Source organism: Osmia bicornis, chromosome 7, assembly GCF_907164935.1.
Source record: "Osmia bicornis bicornis chromosome 7, iOsmBic2.1, whole genome shotgun sequence".
Taxonomy (NCBI): Eukaryota; Metazoa; Arthropoda; class Insecta; order Hymenoptera; family Megachilidae; genus Osmia; species Osmia bicornis.
The window spans coordinates 2,476,902-2,491,911 of NC_060222.1; the positions used below are offsets into that span (position 1 = coordinate 2,476,902).

Genomic DNA, 15,010 nt, shown 5'->3' on the forward strand with positions numbered 1-15,010 from the left:
GCAAACTTCATTACACAGGGGGCGTAACGAGGAGACGGGTTCTCCCGGGTGGCTAGGGCTACAATTCGAGTAATTTACAACGCGAGTAATTTAACGACGGTCCGCGGAGAACGCGAAAAAGGACGCTTTATTGCCACGGTTTCCCTCTTTCTTGCATCATCCCCATGGCGAGACCTTTTATGAGAGTCTCCCATAAGCCCGGGAAAATTCAAGAGCGGATGCTCTTCCGTAGAAGGGATGGACGACGCGTGAGGGTGGGACGGAAAAACAGAAGGGGGTGGTTGGCAGGTGACGAGAGAGGAACGTAGGAACGAAGAGCCGACGGTATGCATTCGATAATACAATTTACGGTCGCGAACGATGGCGTATAAATTTTTATGGTGATCAGGTAGTACACCGGTTGATATACCCATAGCCGACGTCCACGGTACCCCGCACCGTATGCGACGTGAATTGTGAGCGCAGCCACGATTACGGGGGGTGCTGCCCGTTGCACCCCTCGAGGCTGGTTCGAAAAGCTGGGGTTGCTGCTCGATCACTGCTATTCCTCCCTTCGATCGTACAAACAATCCTTCCTACGGTCTCTCTATTATTCTCCCTTAACCCTTAACTAGTGAACTGGAAATCTTATCACTTAACTGCTGAGTTGTAGGGTTTGATATAGAGTGGATGAGGGAAATGGGAAACGGTTAATTAAAAGTCGCTTGATATATTTATTGGAACCTTTGGGAATTTTTTTTAAGATGAATTATATCATTTTTGTAAAAGAATTATTTTGGATCATATTGTCTTCAGAGTTTTTAAATAAAATATTGAAAATTATTTAGCTAATATTAAAATTTTTTTAAATTTAATTTTATTCAAAATAAGCGTGAGCTCCAGAAATATAAATTCACCTCTGAGCCTAGAAAAATGAAGGAGGGGAGCTCATTCGTTCCAAATTTAATTTGAAATGAAGGCCCATCAATTTCCCATCTATTTTACATTAAAAATTATATCAAAAATTTTTCTCCCTCATTCAGCATATCTCGAAATGCTTCTTCCTGTTTCTATTTACAATTCCGAGTATATTTTCACCAATTATTTGACTAAAAATTTGTCAGCAAACAGGCAAACGTTTTAGCCTGAGTTGAATGGAAACATGGATAGAAAACATTTATTTTAGATTGAATGACCGAGTGGCGGGATTGTTATCACGACGAATATAATTCACAGGAATCAATACGGTTCCATCATATCCTTTCTGTTGCCTTCCCTGTTACGTGTCAGCTTCTGTTTTGTCGTGTCCCGGCGTCACTGTCCGGACAATGAAGATGATTCGTTTTCAACGGCGACAATGATCACGTGTCAATAGTAACGATATTCAAGTAATGCGAACGTGATTCGCGATTCGTTCGGAAATATTTATCCGTTTCGACGCACTCGTTCCTCTCGTGTTTCACGTATCCGTTCGCGTGGAAATCCATTGATCCCGGCTTGTTTTCCGCGATGCTTTGACTCGATGCTCTTCGCTATTTGTAACGCTGCCGGCGGGCAAACTCGATTTTCTCTGACGCGGTTGACACACTGTCGCGTTATGGATTGGATATGTCTGCGATCGCCATTGATTCCGGCGAAAATTTCATTGCTGGAATAATTGAAAATACCTGGGTATTTTTTATTTTTCAAAGCAATATCCTAAGCTTTGCCTGGGGTGTATAGATTTTTTGAATGATCTTTATTTCATATCGCTTCAAAAAAGAAAAAATGAAATAGGAAAAAAATTCAAACAATTTCGTTTCTATGAAAAAGAATATTTCTTGTCACGTTTTCTTTTTCGACGGGTTCTTAAAATTTCGAAGACTTTAGATAAAACTTGACCGGTATCTGGTCCACTCGTTCTCCAGTCATGCGTCATCCGGTTACTACTTCCGGATCGAAACAATTCGGTACACGGAAGAAGTGTTGCCGCGCCTCGTACGGTGTACGAGACACGGAGAATTAACGTCGTTACGTTTTATGGCCGCCTCGTCGGCAGAAACTGATTCGTTGTAAGGAGAAAAACGAACGGGGACAGCACGTAACGCGAGAAAACGGCGTCGCGAGGAGTTTCACGATCGCACAGTGGAGGGAGAAGATCGTTTCTGTTGGAAGTCGTGGATGCCGAAGATGGTCGGGGCGACAAGAGGCAAATAGAGCTTTTTCGAATACCTTTGTCAGCGTTTAGTACTCAGACGACCGTAAGAATTTTGCCCTCCTCTCGCGATGTACCGCGCGGTTTAATGGCTATGCACGTGTTCCATGAAACTCTTCCACCTCGTCCTCTCTACCTCGAGACATTTATCCACGTTAATTCGTCTGGAATACTCTTCTCGTTTCTATGCATTGTTGCACGTCCTTCGAATGGAGTTTTCCTTCATTGGCATCGGAGTAAATAGGATTTTTGGGGGGATGGGTCAACTCCTTTACAAATTTTCGAATTTAGAATTTTAGAATTTAAAAATTTTTGAATACCCTCCACCCTCTGCTCCATTTTCTTTTAAATATTCTCTCAGATGCAATATATTCCATATTTTCCATGAAAATATCCGGGATTTGAACATCCTAGTTGAAGGTGAAGCAGACACGAATCAGCGCCGAATGGAAAGGCTTTCGAAATCCAGCGTCAGACAGACGGGCCGGACAATTTCGCGGGAAAATTTCTAGCGGTTCTTTAATTTGCATCTACTTGCGGACTTAATGATCGGAGACACGCGTTGTTCCCGCGGAGTCGCCGGGTACCATGGGGGCCGGCGCGTAATGAAATTCAAGAGGAAAATCAGCGCGAACGGGCCGCGCGAACCGAGTCGAGAGGCCGACGTTTCGAACGTGACATGGCCAGTCCCATCATTTTATGCAAATAAAAGCGGAGAACGCTTGATTTCCCTTGGTGTTCGACGACGGTGACGGCGTCGTCGTCGTCGTCGTTGGACCACGCCAGACGCTGACTGAAAACACAACCGCGTTCACCTGGCTTTCGAATTATCCGCTCGATGGGTGGAGGCGTTCGCGCGCGAAAATAAATCACAAACATGTTCCTTTTCTATGGGATTTCGAACAAAGTGCTACTTGGCTAGGCAAACGACGTTTTACATGTAGCCTCGCGTTATATTGCCGCATGAGCAATTTGATCTTATGAATTTTGTAATTTATAATTCTATAATTTTTAAATTTTGGAAATTGGGATTTTGAGAATTTGTCAGACTTTGTATCGCTCGTAGAAACGTTGACGATGCCTAACCAGCTCGCATCGATTCCCAGATGACCCGGGCAGCACGTGTCTGGGAATACGTGTTTACATCGTTCTAGGATTCGTTTCACACTGTTTTGCCGTCTGTATTCCAAATGCGTTTCCTGCATCACTTTACACCTGTGTCACGATCCTCTTTTCCTCCCGTTTCCCAGCGAATCCCTCTCAACAATTTATCTTACATCTGTGCTATCCCCGATTCAATGAGAGTGTTTTAAAATTAACGAGAAATTGCTGTACTTCTTTAAACGTGAAAATTCAATTCGTGTCTAGTCTAGAGAGGTTGTAAAATCACTCAGGCGTTGAAATACATGAAACCTGGTCGTTGTAACACCTGTTTCAGAGATACATGGGGAGATAAAGATCCTTAAACTCAGGATCAGGGTCAGGCTAAAGAATATTTAATAAGGTGTCGATACCCTTGGGTGCACTTTAGGTATTTCTGGATCAAGGGATGCAGGAGGGTAGGTCTTGAATTCAAGACCTAGCGGTTGGAGGCTTCTTCACCTACTTTTACCCTTAACCTTAGCCAAAGGTAACACTATCATTAACCCTTTAATTTGGGAAAACCTTGGAAGAGCCTAATTTCTAATCAGCTAATTTCAGTTGGAATAATAATTTTCCCATCAATATAAAAAGAAATCTGAAATTACAAGATCCATAAATCCTATGAAGTATGTAATCATGACACGAATAAGTGCCACTTAACATTTCAATTCCACTTTCCAATTACTTAGATTCCTATTTTCAAGAACATCATATTCATCACACTCTAATCCAGAACACTAGTTTAGCTCACTTGTACACCCAGTGCTATTTAAAGCACAGGTAAAAAACGATTTTCATTCGCACGTCTACTCACCCAGAGCACTCAGTAGAACGTAAACAAAGCACACGGGGACACTGGGTGACCGCATTTTCCTCGTGACACAGAATGGAACACTCGCAACGCGAACCTGCTAGCCGCGTCGAGACGCGAAAGACCCGTTACGACCAAGTCCACGCGGAAACTGTTGGTTTTCGTTGGCACACCGCCGCTAGTATTCCCGACACTTGGAGCAGAACGAATCGTACGTTCGTCGACTTTTGCTTATGCCACGCTGATGTAGCTGGTTTTCAGTCTCCGCTGCTACCGGTCTCCTTACCAAAGGACAGTGGTGGGAAGAAGGAAAAGGTGGAGGCGCGCTTACATCCTTAGCTCAGACCTGTGAACACCTTCGAGGTGATCAGGTGTCTGCCTTCTCACGAATTCTGAAGAAGGATGTTAAACACGTGGACGGATTTATGGGTCTTTTAGAAAAAAGAATGATGTAATGAGGAACCAACAGGAAACAGTTCTTGATTTTATGAATGAATGAATGGTTGAGTCAATATTCTTATTTATTGTGAGATAAAATCATTTTTTTTATAATTATGGGATCAGAATTTGAAATTTGGTATGGAGGATGAATAAATCGGGAAAAGGGTGGTTTTTAAGGATTTATGGATGATTAGAGTTGGATTAAAAGGTACATACTGCAGGTTAAAATTTTGGATGCATTTAATGCATTTGATGCACTTGGGTGCATACCAGATATTTCCAGTGGTTTTTACTTCTTCACTTTGATCTCTACTATCTCATGAATTACCCTTTGAGATATTATTGTTTTCTGTGAATATTTATAAGAAGAGTAAACAATTTTCAATCGGTTTAGAGTTTCAATAGAGTACAAAGGAATTTCAAGTTGAAAAGCTGGAACAGTCCAAGGCGAATGTTACCACCAGATATCATTTCTTCGTAGAAGCCCTTCCAATGCAATGTCTTTGTTGCTTCTTTTATGTGACGTTATTTTTCTACCAACGATAACTTTCAAACGTTGCATAAGTATACCGCTATCGAATTTCCATTCGCATATTGAAACACAGGTTCCGTTCCGAACTGTAATAATACAGATTCAAATTACCTTTAGTTATGTTCAATGTTACATATATGATTTACTGTTACACGTGACTTTCTCCTATTGATATGACTTTCCAATTTACATATTTAAACTAATTTAATTTTCTTAGAATTTTTTAAAATTGTTAAAGTTCTTAATATAAAGAATTTAAATTTACATTTAATTTAATTTTATTATTTCTTCCTTCACATTAAATATTTTTATGCTTGCAATTTATTTTACAATATAACTGTTCAATTCATTTTCTTGTCTATGATTTTTTTAAAATTAAAACTAACAACAAACCAAACTTTTTATGTTTCAGGTACGTACCATATCAAGTACTAAACAGAGCGTAATCGTTGCAGTTAACGCGTGAGTAATTGGAAACCTTCTTAACATTCACTTTTCAAACAATTAATTTTCCTCCTTTCGACATAGTAAGTCTTTTTTGATATACTATCTTGTAGCATCTTAGATCTTGCATTCCTTCCTTAACGACCTCTGTCTATATGCAAATGTGTATTTTTTTTGTTATGAGAAAAGTAGTTTATTACTGGACCGTCTAATAGACGATTAAAAGCGGTATAAGACTTAAATTATGTTTGTTGTTTTGAAAGTCACTGGATTCGAAAGTGATCCAACCACTTTCAGTCATTTATGAAGAACTGCTTCTAAGCTTAGAAGTAATTCACACGATCCAAGAAACTAATTAGTAATTAGGAATTCCGCGTGCGTCACTGTGCTGCATATAATTATAGAAGTAACTTATGAACTATCTTCTAAATTTCAAAATATTCCTTCTTGGAATTTAGATTACCATTGCAAAATTATCCCAATATCCGAATTAATTTCCGGGTATCTGAATTTAAGAAATAATTTATTCTACAATATTTTCATTATAAAGCATTTATCTCGTCTTCCTAATTAACTTTACCGCTTTTAATCGTCCTTATCAAAATTCTTTTTTAATTATCAAATAAAAGTCTGTAATTCTGCAACTGTTTTACGTACGAATGACTGCGAACGCTTCGCGGAGGCGTCGACGAAAAAGTCTCGAATAGAAACGTTTGACTTCGTTAATTTAACACGTAATATTAAGTTAACATTCAGCACTTGGAAACAAACAGAGCGTCGAGTGTCTTGTACAGTCCCCGTTTCCAGCGTCGGCTCATCATCTTTATTCCCGGTGTTGAGCGTTGATTCGTTTATCCATTGAGCCGCGTCTTGCAAAACGTGTCAGCCTGACTCGAAAAGAGAACTACTAGCATAATTACGATTAATTACACGCTTTTAATTAAACCGGTTGTACCCTTCAACCGTTTCTTCCTCCTTTTTTTTTTCTCTTCTTTTTTTCTTTTTTGCTTGTTCGTTTATTTACTTATCCGTGCATTAGCGCGGTTCAAAGAGCCGCGAAACGAACACTCTAGCAACGTTTCAAACGAACGCGCATCTCTTAACTTTTCCTTTCCCTCTTTTTTTTTTCTTTTTTGAAAGAGACATCGTTTCCAAGCGAAATTGAATTTGGTTTGGCAGCAGTTCCGGTAGGTTTTCGTAGAATTGCATGAAAGATTCTGTAACGTTTTCTGTATTTGAAGATGCAAAATTGCAGTCGAAGTGTGCTAGTTTGATATTTCGAAATGGGTTACGTGCAATATTTGCATCGATAATTTTCCTCCAATAGGCACACAAGCTCCCTTTTTTGCGATGCAAGTCACGACACGTTGTACGACGAAAATAACTGCATCATTTGTTTACATCGGATGCAAATTTGCATGGAGCTTGCAATTCAACCGATTCATTAAACGCTCAGCTTTTCAGTCCCTTCATTACCATTCTATCGACGAAAGCAAATACTGTTCAATAATTGACACGATTAAATGTAATAATCGATGAGTGGTCGATGTAATAATCATTCGACAAACAAGGTATTTCGATGGGACTGGTCGTTGTTATTAAATTTGCAATATTTTTTAAAAGGACATTAATTATTTAAAAAATAATAAATAGTAATATTATTATTACTATTATTGTATTATATTAATATATTATTACAGTTTTTATCATATAAAATATATTAAAAAAATGAAATTATTGTTGGACACCTTTGATTAGTTATTCAATAAAATTTCATTTGAAATTAACGATCCAATACTTTGGACCTACATCGTTTGAAAACGAGACTCAATCTACGTTTTACGTTTATTTATTTACTTGCTCCTTTTTTTTAATTCATGCGGAATCATCTTTTATGGAGTATCCACTAGAACGAGTATTATAACGACCATTTCCATCGAGTGTGGAATATTCGTGCAATCGAGGGGTAACACGGGAAAACACTGTTATAATATTGATAACGCGAAGAAAATGGCTAGGTTTTTCTCTCGCCCGAATGAATTTTTATCTTTTCCTCTCGATGGACCGTCGTATGAAAAAAAAAGAGAGCCGTATAATCGCTACGTAATCGGATCAAAACCGGGAATTTCGAAAAGCCGATTACCGACTAATAGCATAATGAATTTTCATACGCGTTGAAAGAATTGGTGTAAAGTAAATTATCGCACGAGCTTTCGGCGAATGCTGCCAATTCTTTGATCCTTGGTAAATCAACAAACCGTCTTCGGTAATTGATTGAAAATATCCTCTGTAATTCTCGTGAAAAATCCATTAACAATTTGGGTTCATTGATTTATTCGGAAGAATCAGAATTATGAATTTATAAGATTTATGAAGGTTTATGAATTGCAAATTTATAAACAGCAATTAATACCTCTGTTATTGATAAAAAAATATCAATGTAATTATTACTCTTACTTGACCGAATATTTGATGTGTCGATTTAGTCTCGATGGAGGGTAACTGAAAAAGGTGATAATTAAGATCCTGGGAACATCAAAGATCTAAGAAATTCAACGTCGAAATCCCTCATTTTCCCCCGTTCGACGCCTCGAACTTGTTTCATGAGAAAAGTTTCGAATTCCACGCGACAGCTTTCAGTAATTCGTCTCCACTCTGTGAATACTTAATAATATATCCTCGCCGTCTGCAATTCTAGAGACTTTGATTTCGGAAATGTACTGAAACTCTAGCGGAAAGAGTTCCTAGACAGAGGTACTCCCTCAACTTGTTTCTCGTAGGTGGATCAACACCTCTTTGCTCTCCCTAAAGCTCATTCTCGCACACTTCTAATAATTTATTATTCATTTATCAGTGATATGCAATATTGCAATGAAATGAATTTCAAGGAAAACGCAGTATTTTTTATTTTTTCGTATTACAAAGGACAAATCGGCGCTGGAAGATTCGCCGGCAAATTGTTTCATCGAATTCCACGGTACCAACTTCCGGGAAATGTAGCGCAGAGTCGAAACACGTCATAATGACGAGGGACTTGGTAGGGAAAACGGAATATTAGTCGGCGAAATGGGCGAGAATGAACGCGAAAAAAGCTTTCGCGCAACAGTTTCGCGGGGCGACAATTACTGCTCACGACCGCTGATATGTTCGTTATCGTTGCTATTTTTTCGGCAGGGATATCCCGGATGAAACGCGAGAGCGCGAAAAATTTCCATTCGTAATGAAAGCTGGTGGGGGAGGTGGAAAAAAGCATTGCTGGCTAGCAACTATTTATGATACGCCACAGGGATTATTTATTTGTCGTCGATATTGTGAATTATACAAATGTCACTGCTTGTTGTATATCCCATAGAAAACATACATACCATGTCACATTTTACAAAAAATAACAAAGGGGACAAGAAATCTAATAACACTTCTTTTCAACCCTTTCTCTGGTAATTGGTGCTCATTTCGCTGTTACTAATCTTCTTTAGTTCAAAAAATGGGCTTTAAAATATTTGAAATTTCTTTTCTAATAATTTTCTTAAAAATAAATTGCAAGTTTTTCAAAAATTTGGAACTTTTTGCAAATACCCTTAGAAATTTAGAAAACATTTGGAAATCGTGATGTAAAATAATAATAATTAATGATTTCTAAAAATGAGAAATATTTGCAAATTCAGTTAATCGTTCGTTCATTTTTTCCCTATAATCGGGATACAAATTTATCGATGCACGTATAATTATTCATTCGTGTAGATAAACAGACTAATAATTTATGCATTTCTCGTTTATTGCATTGGCCGGCCACGTGAAATTTGGCTTGTGAATTAATTGGAACAAGGAAGAAATAAAATTTGCAACAACGTCGAGCACGATCATCGTTTCGTTCCGAACAAAAAGCAATATGCAAAATGCAAATACGACTGCAATTATTGAGTTGCTTAAACAAGATTCAATAAACATGCGGCTTAACAGAATTCCATGTATGATAATATGAATATGTACATTGACAAAGGAAAAAAGAAATAAAATTTCACCAATTCGATCGTACGTGTTGCATAATGATTGAATCACAATGTGTAACCACTTACGATGTGAAGTGCATATTTTTGCATTGCAATTCTCGTTGCATCGCGTGCATTTGTGAATGCAAGTCATTTTCGATCATCAAAGAAACGATTATTTAACTTCCTTTCAATTTACTGGTCAATAATAATTTCTAAAAATTCGAAAAATTATTTAACGCCTTGAATTTCCCATGGGTCATTGATGACCCATAGGATCTGTTAAAGGCACAATTTTAACCCTTTTTTGAATATTTTCTTTCAAAATTCATTTTACGCTTTTAAAATATTCTGAAACTCTCGATAAAAATTTTCTCAACGACGTGGCAGCAAATTTTACGTAAGAAATTTAATAAGGTCCCCAATATGGGTCACCGTGAACGTAACAAGTTTCATACCTTGCGACCAATTTCATTGTTGCACTTATGATCCCTATTGAATCGAGCATGGGAAGATGTTTTCTATTCGAAAGTGGCCACCATTGTTCGTTGTTCGACGAGAACGTCCTGAAGGTGCATATAGAGAGGCAGGGAGTAGCCGGATGTCGAGAGTGTTGTTCCGGTTGAATCGTATATACTCGGGCTTATTACGGTGGATAGAAAGCCGTGGAATTTGATCGTTGAATCGTTCAACAGAGCATCCATCGCGGCCTTGAAAACCACATAATTAAAATTTGAAGAACGGTGAAAGTAACCCAGTCTTGGTACCAGTTCATCAGACACTGGTTTCCAGTGTACAAGTTGCCCACAAAGGAAACCATGAATTTCTGAATAACAGATGACGTGTTGATTTTTATTTTACATTTACAATTCTGAATGACAGACAATCTGTTTTATTTTATAATAAAAGAAATCCTATTTATTTTGGCAAATTTTAATCTGTGATCTGATTGTGAGTGGGATTTGATGTGGGCAGAAATTAATTGCTATTTAGAAGGTTAAAGATTGTCAAGGAAAGCTTATGTAATTTTGCAGGATTTTATAAAGATTTGTTGTGTAATAATTGAAAAATTATTCCAATAAGAGTTTCCTGCAGTACAGTGTAAATGCAAGTGCAAGTGCAAGTGCAAGTGCATTTTTCATTCTTCTAAATTTTATAGAATTGCAAAATTTTGCACTAGCCAATTTCTTAAGGCTGTAAATGACTATCGAAAATTCGAAATAAAATTTGCCAAATGGAAAATGGTTTGCATGTAGGAATTTCTTGTGGAAATATCGTGTGTGCCGAAGCCCTGCGAACGAGGACGTTCACGAAAGAGCAGCTATTTTGCCAATTTCAACGGTACACCCAGAGTCTATCGAGGTTTATTTCTTCGCGGGAAACCCTGTCGGTGATAGAATACCACTAACGTGTACCGTTAACCGAGAAATCGTATCGAAACGATTCCTCCACCAAGAAGCCGGAACCACCGGTATTTCCTATTCATCACGACGTTCCTTTGATACACGGTCCAAGAAACCGAGCGAATTTCATACTTTCACGTGTTTGCCCGTCGTCTGATTACATTTTCGAGCAACTGCTTTTCAGTACACGAATTTACTTCGTTTCTTTGCTAAAATCGTTTACTTGTTGAATTACAACTCGTGGATTAACGCGGTGAAAATGGGCAACTTGAAGCTCTGATTATTGGGAATATAAATGTTTTATTTGCTGGCTTACATTATGCAAAGCTTAATAATTTGCAAATTTTCAATTTCAAACTTTCAATTTTCTATATTATATTATCATCATAATAGTAATATTTTTCTAATGACCCTAACATGGGACATTTCCAAGTATTAACTATATTAATTATGCTAATTATCCAATATTCCAAGTGTTAATATTTTACCTCAGTAAATTTATAAAAAGATCTTCTATTCACCATAGAAACATTAATAGCGCATTAAGGTAGGGTCAACTTCTGTACCTCCCCGTGTAACTCATTCAGTTGCGTAGCAATTGAATTGAAAAGATTGAAAAGAGAAATGTCGAGAGAAGGGTTCGTTACGCGAAATGTCTCGTTTGTGTATCTCGTTCGACGCCCGCGGTGCGACTGTTCGAATTATGTCTTCCACGTATGAATATATGCTTTATATAGGAGGATGGTGGTGCCTCTTATCCGCGACAGAAACAGGGGCTATTTAGCTGCAACTGCACGTGCAACGTTGACTCACTATCCTCCGTCTATACGTACGAATAAATTAGCTTCATTGTCCTGATTCGTTGGAAAGTAATGTCATCACGCCCCATGTGATTCCCTGGATCTTCTTGTAAAGCGATTTACCGCTACGTATCGAAGAATGATGATTTTATTATCCACCTGATGCGTTTCAAACGTGACTTAACTTCGTTCATCTCATGATGACTACAGGTTCGCTGATCCTTGCTAATGTGTAGGTGTAAACTGTGTTAATTTTTATTTGTTGCAAAATTTAAAGAGTAATGTAAGTGTTAAGAAAATATCTAAAGTAAATTCTAGATTCAGAAATAATTTTTTTTCATAAAACTTATTCAAGTCTAATTTCAAATTGAAATCTAAAATAGAAAATTAACCCTTTGTGGTTCGAGGGAATACTGTTAATTACATATGTGAGTTATGAAATTTAAGAATCCTTGAGTTTCATTAAAGTATTCGAAATAGGATCTAAATGAACCTTTATTGCTATTAATAAGGCAATAATGACTGCAATTGATCTACTTATGGTAGATATCATCGGTATTCGTTGGGTACGCGGATACGGAGTACTGTATTCGATCGGCTATTACTTCCTTTAAGAAAGTGAAAGGATGCCAAGACTGGATTCGATGTATCTGCTCGTGAAAGCAAAACATTGAAACATCGGCACGGAATAAAATTCCAAAGGTATGAGAAAAAAGCTTGGCTGTTCACGAGAAGAACTGTTTTCACTTAATCCATAAAATCTTCAACAATTTTCTTTTAATAATTATAAAAATGAAATTTTTTAAAACCTTAGGATTAAAATCTCCATAAAACATGGTCCATCGATGGAACGGAATATTTTTTTCGAAAACTATCATCCAATCTGTTCGAATATTGAAATTAACGAGCATCGAAGAAAATCAATCTCGTATCGGCGCACGAGGCGGTGGTCGTCGAAATTTCGCGTCAACTATTTCGCAAATATTGATGGTTAATAACGTGGATAGATACCGTTTAATGGAACGGCCGAAGTTGATCGTGAATTCGTTTTCCAGCTGTTCGCATATCATTCTCCCTTCGGTTCTCGTTTAACGCTCATTAATCCTGCGCGTTCGTTCGTTCGTATTATTACACATTGATGTCCGTATAATCTGATTATTCGTGTGCATGATCGATCGCGTGTTTCGCTCGTTAAGAACACCGCGGCGTTCCTCGCGAACGGAATTTTCGTTTTGTCCGTGTACACCCTTCGCCCCCCGTTTTCGCGTTTTTCCTACGCGATCGACGAAACGACGCCAGTAATTTAATTCGTTTAAACCGACGGAATGGAAAGAGCCTTCGGTGTTATTGGGGATTACGGGAATAATATCGGCCGGTTGCGCCCGGCATTCAGTAAAAGTTACTTTTGTTCCTGCTGCTAACGATCGCTGCGGCGAAACTTACAACGGGCTGCTACTATTCAGCTTTTAAGTTATAGTCGAGCTACTGCTCGTAAGCCAAATAATTCTAATGTATAATATCGCAGATTGTGCCCCGGACTTGCGAAAGTTACTTTTGTTTCTGATAGTGAATAGGACATGGGTACTCGGAAGGGATAGGTTCACTTTAGCTTTTAAGTTATAACGCAAAATTGTGTGCAAAAACAGCAGAAGTTTCTTTAATTCTTGATCGGAATGAGTTAAATGATCGATGGATCAATAGGTACATTTGCAAAGGGTGACAAATTTTTGAGGGTAGTAAAATTGGTCTAAACTATACAAAATTCAAATGTAATAAATTATTTAAAAATTAGTACAATAAATGTAATTTTTTCTTAGAGCTACTTTTCATTAAAAAATAATTTTTGAAATATGTTTCAAAATATTTAGGGGGTCATTATATTTCTTTCAATCTTCTGTCTTTCTTTCTGCAAAATAATGTGCAGTAATGGAAATAATAATATTATGGTTCTTCTAATAGATTTGTGTAAATGTTTAAGAGAGAATTATTGACTTATTTATCAAGTCGGCTAACACTTTGGGAGCAGCCTCGAGAAGCGAAGTTCGATATTGTCGCTTTCTCGTCGAGTGCGCCAATATTCAGGTACACCGAATTAAATTCGCGTTGCACGTACACCGCTTCGGTTGGACGGCCATTAGCCATCAGCGAATTATCTACCAGCGACGAGCGGATTTTCTCGCAGCAACAGTATCGCGTCATGTGTGCCGCGCGAAATGTTCGCTTGAAAATCTTGCTGAAATTTACATGAATTTCACTGAAAGCGGATCGAGCCGCTATAATAATCGGCTACGCTTCGAATTTCCTCGATTTCGTTCGCTACAACTAGAATTCTTCACTCCCTATACATCGTTGTTTCCTTTTGTTTTGTTAAATAATCTGCTGTGAATGTGCCATCCATATTTGGGACATTTGAATGTCCAAAGGAAATCATTTAGAAATTCTTCTATTTATTTAATTAAAAATATTCTTATCAGGTGTTTGAAATGATGGTAAAGAGGCTTTTCTAAAAATAATATTTATTTATTAAATAGCATCTGAGTGGCTATCAACGTAGAGACATTTTCATATTTTTATTTTAGAAAAAGCCTTTAGCCTTCATCGTAAACAGACTTCATTCATAATTTTTTACGCAAAATGGCTTTTTTCCCTTTACCACCTGTTACCAAAAGAAACACTATCCGTATTCCCATAGCTTGGCGAACGTTTTACAGTCGAGGTTGTCCGAGCAAAGCTCCTCCCAGCGGCCGTTCGATGCCGAAGGAAACTTCGTTTTCCGATTCCGCTTGGCGCGATGCAAATCGGTTTATAACGCATCTTAGGATTAACGAAATCCTCTTGGGGCAGCGGCGGCTACTCGGCACACGGTAGCCGCTCGGTTCGATGAAAATTTCAGTGGCCTTTCGTCTTTTCGCCAGCGTTTATTTACTAATTTCACCGGGGCCCACGTAGCCGGCGTACATTAATTTCAAATTTCCTCTTCGCACAGCACGTATCCTCGACCACGGACGTTATTAGATCAACAGAGTCTGTACGTGGATTCGGCGAGAACGTTTTGGATGGTCCGATTTTTTTCATCTTGCGTTTGTTCCGACTTTCAAATTTGTTGGATTTTGTGCATATAGATAAAAATGTTTGGGTATAGTTTGGGGATGCTTAAAGAAATATTTAAGAAATTATTTTGAAATTGATTGTAGTTTTTTTCCTGTTAGGAAAATTTGAAATTCTGACGTCTGTTCTGCTTCATCAACCTCATTTCTCATGGATCAATAGAATC

At 38.0% G+C, this 15,010-nt stretch overlaps 2 protein-coding genes across 5 annotated transcripts in view; one reads left to right on the forward strand and one right to left on the reverse strand.

Annotated features, from left to right (window-relative positions):
• The window catches only part of LOC114880149, a 40,091-nt gene extending 35,804 nt beyond the window's left edge, over window positions 1-4,287 (reverse strand). The window contains exon 1 of the mRNA XM_046286359.1: window positions 4,131-4,287. Within this exon, the coding sequence (XP_046142315.1) occupies window positions 4,131-4,185 (55 nt within the window). The 5' untranslated portion in view covers window positions 4,186-4,287. The remainder of the gene's footprint in view (window positions 1-4,130) is intronic.
• Window positions 1-15,010, forward strand: part of LOC114880265 (tudor domain-containing protein 1) — a 161,073-nt gene that overhangs the window by 39,051 nt on the left and 107,012 nt on the right. The window lies entirely within an intron of this gene.